Source organism: Raphanus sativus, unplaced genomic scaffold (assembly GCF_000801105.2).
Source record: "Raphanus sativus cultivar WK10039 unplaced genomic scaffold, ASM80110v3 Scaffold1848, whole genome shotgun sequence".
NCBI classification, from domain to species: Eukaryota; Viridiplantae; Streptophyta; class Magnoliopsida; order Brassicales; family Brassicaceae; genus Raphanus; species Raphanus sativus.
Genome location: NW_026617157.1, coordinates 103 through 17,318, shown reverse-complemented (window position 1 = coordinate 17,318; position 17,216 = coordinate 103). Strand labels below are relative to the sequence as shown.

The 17,216-nt window shown below is 38.8% G+C and overlaps 3 protein-coding genes and 1 pseudogene across 3 annotated transcripts; 2 read left to right on the top strand and 2 right to left on the bottom strand.

Moving 5' to 3' along the window:
* Positions 1-2,144: 2,144 nt before the first annotated feature.
* LOC130504868 (L-ascorbate oxidase homolog) lies at positions 2,145-4,734 on the bottom strand (annotated as a pseudogene).
* Positions 4,735-8,165: 3,431 nt separating this feature from the next.
* LOC108859138 (L-ascorbate oxidase homolog) lies at positions 8,166-10,481 on the top strand. The gene is made up of 3 exons (XM_018632991.2): positions 8,166-8,494; positions 8,781-9,890; positions 9,973-10,481. The coding sequence occupies exons 1-3, from the start codon at positions 8,244-8,246 to the stop codon at positions 10,277-10,279; spliced, it is 1,668 nt and encodes a 555-aa protein (XP_018488493.1). The 5' UTR covers positions 8,166-8,243; the 3' UTR covers positions 10,280-10,481.
* A 644-nt stretch (positions 10,482-11,125) lies between these two features.
* On the top strand, positions 11,126-12,976 carry LOC130504869 (WPP domain-interacting protein 3-like). The gene is made up of 3 exons (XM_056999473.1): positions 11,126-11,308; positions 11,450-12,274; positions 12,373-12,976. The coding sequence occupies exons 1-3, from the start codon at positions 11,230-11,232 to the stop codon at positions 12,831-12,833; spliced, it is 1,365 nt and encodes a 454-aa protein (XP_056855453.1). The 5' UTR covers positions 11,126-11,229; the 3' UTR covers positions 12,834-12,976.
* A 37-nt stretch (positions 12,977-13,013) lies between these two features.
* Positions 13,014-16,221, bottom strand: LOC130504870 (uncharacterized WD repeat-containing protein C2A9.03-like). The gene is made up of 10 exons (XM_056999474.1): positions 16,024-16,221; positions 15,505-15,697; positions 15,253-15,420; positions 15,075-15,161; positions 14,802-14,936; positions 14,588-14,698; positions 14,401-14,492; positions 14,210-14,315; positions 13,986-14,072; positions 13,014-13,881 (listed from the first exon to the last, which is right to left on the bottom strand). The coding sequence occupies exons 2-10, from the start codon at positions 15,661-15,663 to the stop codon at positions 13,468-13,470; spliced, it is 1,359 nt and encodes a 452-aa protein (XP_056855454.1). The 5' UTR covers positions 15,664-15,697; positions 16,024-16,221; the 3' UTR covers positions 13,014-13,467.
* Positions 16,222-17,216: the final 995 nt, after the last annotated feature.

Here is a 17,216-nt window from a genome sequence, read left to right as displayed (position 1 = left end):
AATGCAATCAATGTTTTTGAACTTCACAATTATTCATTATTAGTTGACAAATTTGCATTAGAATATTAAAAAAACTATCTTTTAGAACAAATTTTTTCTCTAAAATTATCATCTTTTAGGAACAGAGGAAGTATTGCACAGTTAAAAATATTGGTGGTAATATATAGAAAGTTTAGATTTAGAATTAGGTTAAACTATTAAAGGGTTTTGGCCTTTTGGACTTTCAGGAATTGAGTGATTTGTAGAGGTAATCAATATGGGTTGATTCGTTTCAAAAGATAGAATAAGAATGGTTCATTCTTAAGTTATGTGGCATTGAGTAATTCAGATTAAATAGATTTGTATAAAATTGCTTAAGTGATTTCTAGTAAAAAAAGTAAAAATGATAAAAATTTAACAATAATGAAGAATTTTTCTCAAAAAAGTTGAAATAGCAAATTTTGATCTATCACTAGTTTTTTTGTTTTTTTCTACGTAAATTGCAGAGCCTTTTCATTTATTCTTCTTTTCTCTTTATATATTCAACTATGTTGTTTTTAATTCAACTATATCTATATGTTGCTGTTTTTTTAAAAAAAAACTATACGTTGCTGTTAACAAATGACATCTTACATATCAATATTTTATAAGGATGAAATGTAAAATTGTACGGCCACGCAAGTGACATATATACTCTAGCAGACCCTTTTTTATCATTTCGATAACTTTTAGATTCCACGTTCTGATTGTGGTGATTTGTGAATAATAAATACTTGTACATACGTAGATGTTTATTTATATGTGCCCTTTCGAGTAGCTGTCGGGATAGCTAAGGGTACTCCTTTCTTCTTTTTTGAAAGTGTTTTTATGATTATTTTATTAAATTCAGGTTTTTTTGCTTAGGGGTTTATAAATTTCAAAGATGTAAAGGAATGCAGTATCTATGAGTGTGTGTGTATTGATATGCTATGTGTTGTGTCTGGCCAATATATACAATACACTGCAAACGATATCTAATGGTACATCTATGTGTGACTTATAAAAAAAAAAAAACTATGTGTGTGTATTGATATGACTATGTATAGTATGTGTATATGTGGCCCATATATATATACCTCCAATGGCATCTGGTAAAGCTGTAAGCTTTTGTAGCTAAGAAAATTATACAACGAGGATGGATCGGAGAAACATGGAGGAACGTTATCTCTTTTCGAATCTCTATAATTCTGCAATTACCCTATATTTTATTACAACTGGTTTTTATTTTTTTCATTTATAATTTTAGGGTTTTGCATATCTACGGCTTTTGGGGGGCTAAATAAATAAAAAACGCATCTCAAATCTGGTTCTTTTTATTTATTTAATTCCCTCTAATCTCTCTTCACCATATTCTATATAAATCGAGAGCGAGTGAGGCCTTCTAGTATTCATAATCTACCAAAACAAATATGTATATATCTCTTCCTCTTTCATCTCTATTGTTAATAAAGATATATAAAAATTTCATAAAAATATGGCTATCATAATACATTTCTTGGTATATGTGGTTTTCTTATATACATCATCTCCAGGTGTGTATTGAAGGTGTATGTGACCAAAGTAGTGTGGCAGCCAAGGATGACTTGCCGATTCGAAAATATTTTAATACTTATTAAGTCATCTTCTTAGTTTCAATTTTTTTGGAGAGCTAGGAAGAAATAACAATTTATTTCGTATTTAAAGAAAAATATGATCGGCAAGTTTTCCTTGGCTACATGTTTCTTGTGTCGCGCAAGAGGTGTGTGGTAAGATCACAAGAGCTCATGCTAAGGAACAAAGCCGTATTACGAGGTAAGTGCAGTCCAGACAACAGTGTTTTTTTTTCTTGTAATAACAACCTTAACAACTTATCTTTATGCTTTAGCAAAAGAAAAAACTCACTTTTATGCTTATAATTACTGTTGAGATAATGCAATTGAACAACAGTCTTGTGTTTTTTTTTGTGAACAGTCTTGTGTTTTAGTGAGGATTATATTAGTGAAACAAGAATTGGATCTGTAGTTATAGTAGTATGTTTAATGAAATTAGGAAAGGGTTAATTAGTAACATAATACACTCACTTGTGGTAAGTTTAGAATTTTACATATTCAATTATAATACATAAAACTTTGTGGAAGCGAGTTTAATTAAATAGTGTAGGGTGTAGGTAAGGGCAAGCCCTTAACGATGCCGCAAGGTTTGGTGTTGAGTGGGATGTTGTACTGTCTCTTAGTGATTTTTCAGGTGATAGAACGCTGACGTACAGTTGCTGTCCCAAGTATCTTTTCTCCCAGTTCTCTGATCTGATGTTCCACATACCGGCGTTGTCGAATGTCAAGAGAATGGCTGACCACGACTTGGGATACACTTGCACGGTGTGTCTGCTGACCGCATCGAGCAAGTTGTAGTTGTTTCTCTTCTCTGGTGTCCATCTTCCTGGCTCAGAACTGTTGAATAAACGTTAGAATTAAAAGGAGTTAGGATCTACAAGGAATACTACAAGAAAAACAGGTCGGAAATTCGTCGAAAATTTCTGAGGATTTAAAAATTTCAACCAAATAAAACTGACAGACCAAATTCGTCAGAAAACATTTCCGACAGATTTGGTCGGTCATGCCTGTTTTCTTGTAGTGAAAATGTATATTGTGTATTGAATTTTGAACTGGAAGGTTATGAACGGAGCTTACGCGACTGCGAAGAAGGAGTGACCATCCAAATGGAAGGACTGCATGCTCTTCTCGTGGTTCTCGAAGACGATTTCGACAAAGGTACGGAAAGTAATGTTGAGGACATTAGGCTCAACAGTTAGTGTTGTGATCTTGGCTTCTGGCTCGTCCTTGATGACATTGTACTTGAAGACCTTCTCAGACATCTCAAAGTACTCAGCAAGCTTCAAGGGAGTCTTCGGTGTCAACGTGTGATACACCGTTAAACCCAACCTAACCTTTCCGTTCACCACACTCTTGGTGTTGGCAAGCTTGATGGTACGGGTGATGTTGATCTTTCCGTAGTGGTAAGATCCTTGAGGGTTAGGTCTGGCCGCGCTTGCGGTTAAGTTCCACCTGAAGGATCTGTACTGGTTAAGAGACCAAGCCCAGCCAACTGGAGCCTTGGGGAGTTCACTTGAAGGCTGAACATTGCTTCCTTCGTAGCTCATTACACCAACAGTGCTCACTTCCTTCTTGAGGAACCTGGTGGATGCAACCATGTAGTAGTTCTTAGCCGCTTGGTCAGCGGTTACAAGAACAGCAAAGCACTGTCCGACGTGGACGTCTAGTGAGTCGTAGTCGTTTTGAAGAACGTGTGAGCCTTCCATCTCAACAAGCTTCATCTTGTGTCCTTGGATCCTGAAGTTAAGAGTTGATTTGAATCCAACGTTACAGATTCTGTACTTGTAAGTCTTTCCTGGCTTCATGGTGAAGAGTGGCTTGTTCTGTCCTCCGACTTTACCGGACTTACCGTTGATGAGAACACCGTCAGGGGATCCAAGAGTGCGACCACTGTCGAGGAAGGTCTTGAGAGCGGTGTGGCTCTTGGTGTACCAGTCGTTGATGAGGACGGTGTAGTCGTCTTCGGGGTCAGCGTAAGGGACGGGGATGAGGAGACGGCTGTTGACACGGAGGGCCACCGAAACCACCGGAGAAACGGTGGAGAGCGGTGGATGGGTAGTAGAAGTAACTACCGATCTGGTCCTTTGGCTGGAAGTGGTAAGTGAAGTTGGTGCCTGCTGGGATTGGGCATGAGGTCCCAGTCACACCATCTTGCCATGAGTTCTTCCTGTGCTGGAGACCACTCCTGCCATGTTACCGAACCCATATATAGTCAGGACTCAGTATCCAAAGTTACAATAAAAACTATAGTCATTAAATAGTTATGGCCATGTAACCAAACCTAATGCAAGGCAAAATCTTAATCAAGACTGAACCAAATGTGTGTGTTTTATTTTGTGTTTTAAAACACACAAAATGGGTTTTTAAAGTGTTTAGAGAATATTTTTTTGTAGTATTTTAGTTTAAGAAATTAATAGGATAAATTTAAAGATTACATTTTATTTGTATACATATATAGATTCATTATGTGAAATTAAAACACTTTTGTTATTTTTATCAAAACAAAAGCCGATCTAAATGGACAATAAAGCAGACTTTTCTCAAACTAATTAAATTAAATGATCCAAAAAATCGATTTCAATTTAATTATGAGTTTTCAAACTTCAAAGCCATGAAACATATAAAATAACCAAAACCAACTTTAAAGATCTGATTTTTTTTTGTAAATTGCAAAATGAAAACATCAAACGTTTTGAGAACTTTCCATTTGCATTTGGCGTTTGACCTTTGTAAAATGGTGGATTAAGAAAAATGTTTGGTATCGATAAAATATATTTTGATTTTTAAAAACAATATCCTCATGTAAAAGCTCCATCGGTTGAAACAATCGAGAGAAATAAAGAGAACAAAATAAACAAGAAACGAGAGGATGGTTACGAACCAGGTCAAGAGGAAAGGCTCGTCAAGGTTGTTAAAGACATTGATGACGACATTGTTGTTAGATGTAGAGTTAGGTTAGGACCAGGGAACTCTCCGTTGATGAGAATCACCTGTTGAGGGATTCCGAGAGGCGCGGCGGTTCCGTACGTCACGTTCCACGTGTAGTAGAAGTAAGGATCGCCGGCGTTCACCAGCGCCACCGTAGAGACAAGGCACACAAACACCGTCAAAGCTTACCACCCTGCATTTATCTCTTTTCTACTTCTTTTTTTATATATTTTTATTGATAAATTAACCCTTTCCTACATAAAAATTATTTTTTTCTCAAAAGCAAGAAAAAACTATGTTCTCTTGCTCTTGACGAGTCTTTTTGGCGATGTCGTCATTAACTATTTATGCAGGTGAAGGTACATTGTTTTGCACGGAATCGTTGCCTAATCTTGCGCTTCATCGCTAATTTTATTTTACTTTTCTATATGCGTAAGTTCTATTTTTGGATCTCTTTCTTTGGTTCTCATGGGTTTCAATGTTTTGAACAAACACACAACTAGCGTCATATTCTAATAATGGAAATATTCTCTAACGATGCCAAATTAACTAACTCACAAAGTGTGTCATGAAGTTATTTTGTTTGTTTAACATGCTTTAGCTACGGTATACACACGGGAAAAAATGTTTTTTTTTGGTAAAATGTTTAAGAAAAAGAAAAATGTCATAATGTCGGAAAAAATGTTATTTCCTTACAAAACTACATAAGTTACTACACTTTGTAAGTTAAGATTAAGGACTCACATTTTTGTTCTTGATATATCTCATTTTATACTATCTAATGTATTTATTAAACGAATCATGTATAGTTAATTTTGACATTTCTTTTCTCATGCAAATATTTTCAAACATTATTTTATTACTTCACTTTGGTAGTATTTATCTGATTTCTATATTTTTGTTGCTTTTAACTTTAAGCACTTAGTTTTTTTACACATTTATAAACCATGATGATAGTTTGACATAGAAACAAATTAAAAAAAAACTAAATAAAGATCTCTCTACTGATCGTATGGTGTCAATCTAACTAGAGATCTCTACTGATCTGTTTGTCTTTTTTTTTGGGCAACTGGATAACTCATTAGAAACTAAAGAATAATGTTATGTCACTGGGCCCAAATGAGAAGGAAGACATGCTTTTGCTAACAAAACTGCCGGCCCGTTACAAGCTCTGAGAGTGAAGAAGAAAGAACACGAGAGAAAGCCAACGAGTTGATGTCCAATAGGATTCTACAAAGATCCGTCTACCGTCTTCTCGATGTGATAGCTCTAACGAGCACTTGGGAATATGTGCATATGTGCGGAGACTGATCTGTTTGTCTAGATCCTGTTATTAATTTCCTCTCTAATGCTTTTATTGTCCTAAATTGGAAGTTCAAGTGTATAGTTTGTTTCTCTTTCTCTCAAACTACTTTTCAAACTGTAAGCAGCACTTGATTGCCTGGGAGAGGATTTGTAAACCAAAGAGGGAAGGTGGACTTGGTATACGGTCAGCAAAAGAAACGAACATTGCGTTATTAGGAAAGCTTGGATGGCGACTGCTTAATACGCAAGACGCTCTATGGGTTAAGATATTGAGGAAGAAGTTTCGTGTGGGAGAGTTATCTGACTCGACATGGATGATAGTTCGGGGAACTTGGTCGCCAACTTGGAGAAGCTTAATGGTGGGGATCAGAGAGGTCGTGGTTCCTGGTATGAGTTGGATTCTAGGGGATGGTCGCCAGATCCGGTTCTGGAAGGATAGCTGGTTATTAAAAGAGCCTCTTTATGCTTCTAGTACGATTGACATTCCGGTGGAGATCTTAGAGGCGAGAATTTGCGATTTATGGCAGAATGGTACCGGTTGGTTGCTGCAGGTAATGGAGCCGTATCTATCTGAGCAGAATAAGTTGAGGTTGGCTTCAGTGGTAGTTGACGTTTTTACTGGGGCGCGGGATAGAATGTCATGGGGACAGAGTAATGATGGCCTGTTTTCGGTGAAATCAGCATATGCTTTTATAACAAGAGACGAAATACAGAGACCAAACATGGAAGCTCTATATGCTCGGGTGTGGCGGGTCGTTGTTCCAGAACGAACCCGTGTTTTCCTTTGGCTGGTTACACATCAAGCTATTATGACTAACATGGAACGGAAGCGTCGGCACTTGAGTGACAATGGCGTGTGTCAACTGTGTAAAAGTGGAGAAGAAACGATTCTTCATGTTCTTCGAGACTGCCCGGCAGCTGCGGGCTTATGGGAAAGACTCGTCCCCCCGCGTGGACGTCATCGTTTCTTTGAACAACCCCTTCTAGAATGGTTATATGGGAATCTTGCAAGAGATAATGCAGGGAACGGAGATCAGTGGCCAACTCTTTTTGCTCTTACCGTTTGGTGGTGCTGGAAATGGAGATGCGGTTATGTATTTGGTGATCAAGGGAAGTGTCGAGACAGAGTGCAGTTTGTTAGAGATAAAGCTAAGGAGGTAATAGATGCGAACAAGAAGCTCCGGGAGTGTCAATCTCGTGCGTTAAGAGTGGAGAAGGAAATCGCTTGGCATCGACCGGCGGAGAGTTGGTTTAAGCTAAATACTGATGGAGCTTCTAGAGGAAATCCGGGCCTAGCTACGGCGGGTGGGGCTCTGCGGGATGAGCATGGAGTGTGGAGAGGGGGTTTTGCAGTCAATATTGGCATCTGTACGGCTCCTTTAGCGGAATTGTGGGGTGTCTACTACGGACTGTGTATAGCATGGGAGCGGGGGATCCGACGACTGGAGGTAGAAGTGGATTCGGAGAGTGTGGTGAGTTTTCTTACGACAGGGATACATGATTCTCATCCCCTGTCCTTCCTAGTACGTTTGTGCTATGGCTTTATATCACGAGACTGGTTAGTCAAATTTTCTCATGTGTATAGGGAAGCGAATCATCTAGCAGATGGATTAGCTAACTATGCGTTTTCTTTATCGTTGGGTTTACATTGTTTTGAGTCTGCTCCAGAGCATGTTGCTCATATTTTATTGGAGGATTGTAATGGAGGGTCAAGAATTCGGCAAGTTTGCCGGTAGTTGGTGTTTTGTTTATGAATAAAAAGTAGGAGACTCTTGTCTCCTGCCTCTTACCAAAAAAAAAAACTGTATGAACTTTAAATTTATAGTCTTGTAATATTTACCTTGCATTTTCATAAAAAAAAATTCTCAGAAAGAAAAAAAACTATAAACTGACTAAATTTTTTTTTTATAAGTTTATCCTTTTAGCATGTGTCAACTTTTATTCAGACTGCACATCAACTTGCATGCAATATAAAATATCTCTAGCCTATATGTCTATAACTTTGTAACTTCTGTCACAAAGAAAATTTGGTATAAAATTAACATTTACACCAAAAAAAAGATTAATAGATTGTCTTTCTAATAATTTTTTTAAAAAAAATTCAAAACAGAAAAAGTTTCAAAGGCATGGAAACCAAAGCCAAACATAGAAAGAAAGAACTAAGAAAAATTAAACACCAAAAATAGGGAGAGGTTAACCTTCAATATGCCAAATATGGACAAAAGATAGCGAAATGAGAGGAGACCCCAAAGAAGACCAGAAAAAGCAGGAGAAGATATTGTCTTACAATCCCTATAAAAATGCCCTCGAACATTTCCACAACTCGAAATTCAAACCTCAAAGCATAATCAAACAACAATAACCAACTAATACCCTCCACGAAAAATACATACAAAGTTGTATATGCGAGGGGTTAAAATCTTGGCCGCGTGCCTCTACCTGGCCGCAGCCGCAACGGTCGTGGTCCGAGCTGAAGACCCTTACTTCCACCATGTATGGAACGTGACCTATGGAACCGCCTCTCCTCTAGGCGTTCCACAACAAGTCATTCTAATCAACGGCCAGTTCCCTGGTCCCAACATCAACTCTACATCTAACAACAATGTTATCATCAATGTCTTTAACAACCTTGACGAACCCTTCCTCCTCACTTGGTAATAACCATCAATCTCACCAAAATATTATTTATTTCACGTGTAGAGGTCCAGCCACGGCCAGACCAGATTTTAGATTTAGAGAGTCATTATGCATTAATGTTTTTAAAATAAATTTAACAATTTTTTTTGAGGATTTGGGAACAATCCGAGCTATTGTAATAACTAAATTTGGATATTAAGACGAATATTTCATCAGATTCTGGCCAAAGCGGATCCTAGGTTCAACTAATCAGATGTGTTCATCTGGAAGAATACCTAATAATATTATTCTTGTGCGTTTTAGGAATGGGATCCAGCACAGGAAGAATTGCTGGCAAGATGGGACTCAAGGGACTATGTGTCCGATCATGCCCGGAACCAACTTCACTTACCATTTCCAGCCTAAGGATCAGATCGGAAGCTATTTCTACTACCCAACCACCGGTATGCATCGTGCCGCCGGTGGATACGGTGGCCTCCGTGTCAACAGCCGTCTCCTCATCCCAGTCCCTTATGCTGATCCAGAAGATGACTACACCGTCCTCATCGGTGACTGGTACACCAAGAGCCACACCCAGCTAAAGAAATTCCTCGACGGTGGTCGTACTCTCGGTCGTCCAGACGGTATTGTCATCAACGGAAAGTCCGGGAAAGGCGACGGATCCGATGCACCGCTCTTCACCTTGAAACCTGGAAAGACTTATAGGGTTAGGATCTGTAACGTGGGTATCAAGACATCTCTCAACTTTAGGATTCAGAATCATAAGATGAAGCTTGTTGAGATGGAAGGATCGCACGTTCTTCAAAACGATTACGACTCTCTTGACGTCCACGTTGGCCAGTGCTTCGGTACCATCGTCACGGCTAATCAAGAACCTAAAGATTACTACATGGTTGCATCCTCTAGGTTCTTGAAGAAGATTGTTACAACAACCGGTCTTCTCCGCTACGAAGGAGGCAAAGGACAGGCCTCTACGCAGCTTCCTGCTGGTCCTGTCGGATGGGCTTGGTCGTTGAACCAGTTCCGATCATTCAGGTGGAACTTGACCGCTAGTGCAGCTAGGCCTAACCCTCAGGGATCTTACCATTATGGAAAGATCAACATCACACGCACCATAAAGCTCGTGAACACTCAGGCCAAGGTCGATGGTAAGCTTAGGTACGCATTGAACGGAGTCTCCCACACAGAGCCCGAAACCCCTTTGAAGCTTGCTGAGTACTTTGGTATTGCCGACAAGGTCTTTAAGTACAACATCATCACCGATAACCCTACCCCAGAAGAGATCAAGAACATCAGGATCGAGCCAAACGTTCTTAACATCACTCACCGTACCTTCGTTGAGGTGGTGTTCGAGAATCACGAGAAGACTGTTCAGTCTTGGCACTTGGACGGTTACTCTTTCTTTGCCGTTGCGTAAGTGAAACAAACAAACAAACAAATACTAACTTGCGTTACAAGTAACTTATCGTTTTAACCTAATTGTGTATTTATAAAGTGTTGAGCCAGGGACTTGGACCCCAGAGAAGAGAAAGAACTACAACCTCTTGGACGCGGTGAGCAGACACACAGTCCAAGTGTACCCAAAATGTTGGGCAGCAATCTTGCTCACATTTGATAACTGTGGAATGTGGAACATTCGATCTGAGAACACCGAGAGACGTTACTTAGGACAGCAGCTTTACGCTAGTATCTTGTCTCCAGAGAAATCACTTAGAGATGAATACAACATGCCTGAGACAAGCCTCCAGTGTGGTCTCGTCAAGAACACACCCAAACCTGCCAACCCTTACGCTGGAGCCTAAGTTAACGTTTGCGAAATAATGCAACAAAAGAGTTTGGATTATTCTGTTCATTTGATCAATGAGAGGCATTTGCACGATTTACTTTCCTGTTTTTTTTTTTTCTCATTATTTTTACTTTTATCAATTTGATTTCAAAATAGTATATGGTTAATCGTATGTACATGAAATTGACATGTATATGATATGATTATCCCTTAAGTAATTTTTTCTTCTTATAAAAAACGCATTGATCTTTTTTTTCTTGTTCTTCACTTTTTCTAACGCTTATGTAACTTAATTCATAATCTTCGAAGAAATAAGCAGATAGATCTTATTTGTCTGACATGAAGTGATCTTCATCTAGTGACCAATTTCTATATCCTTAAGCTCAAAACCTGAACTACACAAACTAAACCCAAACAAGTTAGTAATATATGGGCCAAACCCAAACAAGTTAGTAATATATGGGCCTTGGTATAAAACATAACCCTTCATGATACCTATCTCAGACAGAAGATAAGAAGACAGATATTCTATACATGGATTGGGTCGAGAGGGATGATAGTTGACTTCATATGCCAGATTTGTTTTAATATCTTCAGAAATAGAAATAAAGGCATAAAAACTTAAAATTTGTACCAGGTGAAGTGAATAAACATAAACATGGATCAAAAAGTATAAATAATGATAAGATGAATTTCTTAATAAAATGAACCAAACAAAACAAAAACTTGACAATAAAGCAAAGTTACTTAACAGGCCTAAAAAGCTAATGTACTAAAGGGCCCAACCCATTAGTCTCATAATATAAAATTTGTTTACTACAGTATATAATTCCGACAACATGGTCTAATCCAGATCGGTCGGCCAGCTGTACGCAGTGGGTTTATGTCATGTGGACCCCATGTTTGGTCTTCCTGTAATAATTTTAACTCTTCCCCAATAATGTCGGCGGCTTTCTCCGTCGTCGCATGACCATTGATGCTCGAAACTCTTTAGCTTCTTCTGTAACTTCTCAAAGGGAGAGAAGCCTTCTTTATTCAAAGAGTGGTACGCTCTTCCGCTTTATCCAATTTCATTCGATTCCCTTCTCTCTGTTTTTTTGTTGCTGTTGTTGTTGTTGCAAGTTTCTGAATGATTGGTACATGATCGTTGAACTGGAATTGACGTTATATGTTTATATGGCTTTAGGAATGCATCACTCAGTCCCTGAATCTGTGGAAAACAATGGTGGTTCAGTCCCTGTTGATCATCATGAGGTTGTGAATCACAGATCATCTGCAAATGGATCACCTCAACGATCGAACAGCGTTGATAGTTTAAAGGTCGAAACTCCGACGAGGAAAGGTTTTGGTTTGAAGAAATGGAGAAGGATCAAAAGAGATGGTCCTGTGAAGGACGAGGCTACTACTACTACTACTACTACACCTGCTGGTGATGATGGTAGTAAATTGCTGAAGCGTGGATTGACTGGTTTGGCGAATCCTCCTTTGAAACATGTAGACTTGTCTTCCGTTGAAGCTAGGCAGAGTAGTGAAGGCTCTGTTGGGTCTGTGAACATGGCGGTCCATCATCATCTTCAAGGTTTAGCTGCAAACGGATTTAGTACCGGTCCAGGTTTTATGTTTAATGTAGGCCAAGGTTTTGAGAAGAGTGAAGAAGAGCTTAGTGGTAACTCCATAGCTACAAAGAATGTAGGAGGAGAGAAGATTGTTTCGGGTAGCCAAGGGAAGATCTGGAGGGATACCATCAAGAATGCAAGCCAAAAGCCTTGTTCAAGCATGGATTCTGACTTGAGAAGTAGTGATTTTGTGTTCTCGAGTGGTGCAGTTTCTGCTGCGAAGAACCACGGAGAGAACGATGAGAGGAAGGAAGTCCAAACATATAGCAGAAGCGAGAACGGAGAACAAGATGAAGATAAGGAGAGTAAGAAAAACAACAATTATTGGGCAGACAAGGATCAAATTGCAGATTCTATCAAGCATCTTGCAGCTCTGCATGACGCTCTTTGGAAAGGTATGCACACAAGACCATAGTTTCCAGTGTTGCATTGTCCTAAAGGACACTTATTATATGATATATCTAAACTAACTCTGGGGGTGAAACATGTGCAGAGCTTAAAAATTTCCAGGAGCTCGGTAAGGAAACTTGTAGAGAAGAGAAGTCAACATCCTCAGGATCACAGGCACTGATCTTGAAGCAGAAGGTAAAACATCTCCAACACAAACTCGAGGATGCTAGAGCTGATCTCGATGCAAAGGAAGCCAGGATCCAAGAACTTGAATATTCAAAAATTGAATCTGAACTTGAAGTCATTTTCCAGAGAAAGATCGAAGCTGAAATCCATCACTTGGTACTCACAAGATCTCTGAGTTCATCACTACAAGTACTGAAAGAACAACCGAACAAGGTACATTCTCTGGCTGAAGATTCTGAACCAAACCGTGGAAACATGTTGGGGAAAGCATGCAAGTCCAGTTTCTATTTCTTGACACAGTTGATCTTGCTCGTCTTCATACTTCGGCTATTGCTCCTCCAGGGCTCTCCTGCTTCACGATTAGTTATACCAACTTGAAAACAGTCCCTAGACTTCACCGTTCATGTTGTGTTACCAAACATTTTTATTTACCCAGATTTCCAGTTAAGAATTCAGAGCATATACTACAAGAAACAATGTCAAAATATACATTCATTCCATTATCGCTATTTACTAGCATATACATTCATTCCATTATCGCTATTTACTAGCTAGAGATAATAACTTAGTACTGTTATTATTAAGGCTACGATCGAATTGATCGAATTGAAACGAGCAAGAAATAACATAGTTTAGTTAAAGCATCTCCCACATTCTAAACTCAGAACCAACTCAAAAGTATCTTTTAACACTCGAATTCCTACAACAATCACAAATACAAAGAAGAGAAAAGACACACAAGCCACCAAACAGAGAACCAGGGTCCAGCTTCAGCACCATAACCAAGTACTAGTCTGTCCCACCACAGAGCTAGCTCTTTCTGTACACATCTTGAACGAGTTTGAAGCTTTAGAAGACCAGACATAAGTATACAACACATGAGCCGGTAAAGTACACAAAAGACACTAACTACTAGCACTTGCACAACACGTTTATGGTGCTTCTATTGTGTTCACCGGTTGCTGTACGAGCTCTTTTTTATTTGTTGAACGGGTTGTGTATATCTTCTCGCTTAAAGAAACGAATCGAGATAGGAATAGTTCCTGCGCCGATGATACTCAAGTAAGCTACCGTAAGTGCGGTCCCATACTCCAATGAAGAGCGCCTCTGTGTCAGGGCTGAACGATATTCCAGAGATCTCCCCGAAGAAGTCGATTTCCTGTTCTCTTTCATAACCCTTTGAGACGTCATAGACATGGACAAAGTCGGCTGGTTCAGCCGTAGCCATGTATTTCCCATCGGATGTGTAGCGAATTGACCGGATCGCTCCAAGGTTACCCTTCAAGACAGCGACGGATTGAGATAGGTTACGGATATCCCATACACGGCAGGTCTTGTCCTGGTTTCCAGTAGAGAAAGTGAATCCGTCAGGATGCCACGCCGAGGCAAAGGAATAGTCCACATGTCCTGATAGTGTTTCCAGCGTCTGTAGAGGACATTCCAAAGATTTGGACATTACAAATCACATGCTGTGACCAAGCATCTGAGACTAATTTACACACTTGATTCCATGGTCACGCAAATAAGTACCTTTCCGGTGTTGGGGTCAACTATAAGGCCCTCCGGATTGTCCCCGACAATAGCCAGTAATTTACCATTAGGACTCAAAGATGCGTGCTGTACCAACAAATGGAAAACAAAAGAACACATTTTGTTAGATGATTCAGTTCACCTGTACTAATATTACTTGGATTTGATAAGATCAGATTTACGCTAAAACACAAGTAAAACCATGAAAGAAGCAAGGACTTTACATTCACTGGCCAAGGAAAACGAAAATGCTTGACAAGCTGGTATCTCTCCATGTCAAAATCTCTAACTCCACAGTCATTATTCGAGGCAGTAAAATGAAGGGCGCCACTGTATGAAGAAGACAAAAAACGCCGTTAGAAGCAATGACTCCAACAATTTTATCTGGACCCTCAAGCAAAAGACGAGCAAATACCTGGATTTGTTGTAGATCTCAATAGCATTGGTAATAGCATTATCATCATAAGTGGTACGAGAGCAAAAGCTGACGCCAGGTCTATCAAGATGCTGAACCAATGTGGCAAGTGGAAACAAATGTGGCTCGTCAACGAGAATACCCGTACTAAGTAAGACTAATCCTTAAATCGAAAATATAGTCTTACTTTGCAAATAAGTTCCCCTTGAAATCCACCAGCAACTAGAAAGTCGTCTTTCACTGCAAGTGTACTCACTTGAGTCTGCGTAAAACCTTCCAGCAAACTCCCAGGATGTTTCTGAGTGCACCAAACAAGAAACAAAAAAGCAACTCAGAATCAAATTATTCTACTATAGTTTACACAAGTATGTTTGAACTTTACATTCGGGAAAAGAACTAACCTCAGATGGTGCAACATGACCGCGGACGTTGAGAACTTCCTTCTTTCCGGAAGTTAGAGAAGAATAATGTGTCAGCAGGAAGTTTGACATAAGATACACGTCGTGCTTGGAAGTTGCCCACACCAAATTCCTCAACTGTGAAACCCAAAAAGATTCTTGATCAAATGGAGATTTTGTTAGTATTAGATAAATGTTATGTCCTCAAGTACCATGTCAAAAACAATCAACTAGTCCAAATAGGCTAAAGAACTCTCAATATAAAAGAAAAAGAACCTGGAAATGAAGTATAGTAGATTTGATAGATCTTGAATTCCGCCAAAATTCATAGAATTTTCCCCCTTTCTGTGTGACCTTGCAAACCTGAAAAAGAAAATACAATGACACATTAAGTATCTGTGCAAACCTTAACTCTTCACAAGCAACGGAGGATCAGAGGATAACAAGTCTATACTTTTTCTGATGATTCACCGGAGTTGGGGACGTTTTCATAGTTCTTATACTGCTCTAACCTAGTTTGTCTGTATTTCTCTCTAGAAATACTAAGCCTATCCCAAGGAATCCCCTGGATATCTTTCCCTTTCCGAGCTTGCTCTGCCGAGGTATCAGCTATTTTATTATTCTGAAACACGAAAGCATAAGTTAGGGAAAGAAGAGTTAAAAAGGGAGCATAGAGACAACAAATTAGATTAACCAACAAACATACGGAGTAGTCAAATTCCTCGACGTCAGAATCAGAAGCAGCGAGATCGTCATCATCATCATCGGCACGGAACTCCTCATCCATATCATCTCCCACATCTTCCATCTCATCATCTACGTCTTCCATGTACTCAGCCGGAGCATCCCCTTCGTAATTGGACATTTTCCTTTTGTCAAAGTAGTTTAAATGAATGCACCTGGGTTACATCAAACACATTAGCTAAAGTTTCCAAATTGAGAAACCACCCATACCAATAAAGAAACTCTACATTCCTAAATCCAAAAATAGTGAACTTTAGCATGTCAACTTAAAACAAAACAAAAAACATTGGATTAACCATGCAATTACTGAGTTAAACAAAGATCAATCCTCAGTATCTTAAAACCTAACCCTACAAAATTGAAAAAACAATTACATCTGGAACAATTAGATTCACCCCAGTTCATGAGCAATACACAAACCCTAACACAAAGACATACGAGGACGATAACACAGTAAACAACAGATCAAGGAGGGACAAACCCTAGGACGATTGGGAGGAATCAAATCTACAACGAAATTGTTCACTTCTTCGATTAGATCTACAGGAAGCGACGGGATCAGCCGCCGGAGAACAGCCCCAAGACGTGAAACGCGACGAGAGAGAGAGCGATGGAGGAAGAGCTGAGGTTTATCTATCTTCCCTTGCTTCCTTCACTGCCCAATTAACTCTCTACACATGAGTCAATAGGGACGGTTCGATTTTTATTTCTCTTGCTAAATTTGATTTTTTTTATTAATTTTAAAAGTTATCTGAAATCTAGTGATTGTTCGGGTTAATTAATTAAAGAGAAAACCATATCTACAGTTTGATAAGCTTTTTTTTTTTTGGCAAAACAAATTGATAAGTTGATAACCAGATTTGGTTTAAAATGTGTTATTATGACGCATTCAACCTTAGACCCGGCTACACGTTTAACAATTACTTTAGGTTATGAGGACAGGTACGTCTTTCTTCAAGATATTTTTTTTGGTTAACATTATCTTTGGGACATTTATCCAAGTTGTACTGTACACTACTTTATATTACTAACAGAAAAAAAAACACGTCGTGTTTGTCCCAGCCACTCCAAAATCCGTTTTTTCTGTATTTACTCTTCAGACAACTCTCACTATTTTTTTTTTTTTTGTAAAAAACTCTCACTATTCCACCATGTACATTCAATCTCGTTTGAATACTACAAACTTATGTTGATGCAACTCCGACAATATCAAAATCAACTTGCAATAAGAATGTTTAATATGGCTTCAACATGTGAATGCAAACAATGTAATGAAAAATAAGGTTTTTTTTGTTTGCCAAGAAATGAAAAATAAGGCTAAGTTCATTACTCTCTAAACAAACCCCTTTCCTATACTCATAGGATGTATCACTCATTTTTTCCCCAGCGATGCGCAAACAGAAACTGTAATAACGTACGTGGTGTAGAAATCCTCTTCTCCTATTATGTATAATTTAAAAGTATTGAATAATTTGAGTATTTAAAACAAACCCATCTTATTTTCTGCACATATAAACATTATCACTTGAAACAAACGAAAATAGCACAACACTGCTTGTTTATATTTCACGTTTAGATGTCGAAAATGAGTAAAGTAGCAAAAATAAAAGGCTCATGCATGTTCGTTTTCATTGTAGACTCGTCACACTTTGTACGAGTTGAGACGAGGCTAGC

Bases quoted from the DNA above. Each gene is read 5' to 3' on its own strand.
- LOC130504869 (XM_056999473.1), top strand. From the start codon at position 11,230: ATGACCATTGATGCTCGAAACTCTTTAGCTTCTTCTGTAACTTCTCAA. The intron at 11,309-11,449 runs GTACGCTCTTCC...ATATGGCTTTAG, and splicing joins CCTTCTTTATTCAAAGAGTG to GAATGCATCACTCAGTCCCT. The intron at 12,275-12,372 runs GTATGCACACAA...AAACATGTGCAG, and splicing joins GCATGACGCTCTTTGGAAAG to AGCTTAAAAATTTCCAGGAG.
- LOC130504870 (XM_056999474.1), bottom strand. From the start codon at position 15,663: ATGTCCAATTACGAAGGGGATGCTCCGGCTGAGTACATGGAAGACGTA. The intron at 15,421-15,504 runs GTATGTTTGTTG...TTCGTGTTTCAG, and splicing joins TCGAGGAATTTGACTACTCC to AATAATAAAATAGCTGATAC. The intron at 14,493-14,587 runs GTAAGACTATAT...ACATTGGTTCAG, and splicing joins AAGGGGAACTTATTTGCAAA to CATCTTGATAGACCTGGCGT.
- LOC108859138 (XM_018632991.2), top strand. From the start codon at position 8,244: ATGCGAGGGGTTAAAATCTTGGCCGCGTGCCTCTACCTGGCCGCAGCC. The intron at 8,495-8,780 runs GTAATAACCATC...TGTGCGTTTTAG, and splicing joins GAACCCTTCCTCCTCACTTG to GAATGGGATCCAGCACAGGA. The intron at 9,891-9,972 runs GTAAGTGAAACA...GTATTTATAAAG, and splicing joins TACTCTTTCTTTGCCGTTGC to TGTTGAGCCAGGGACTTGGA.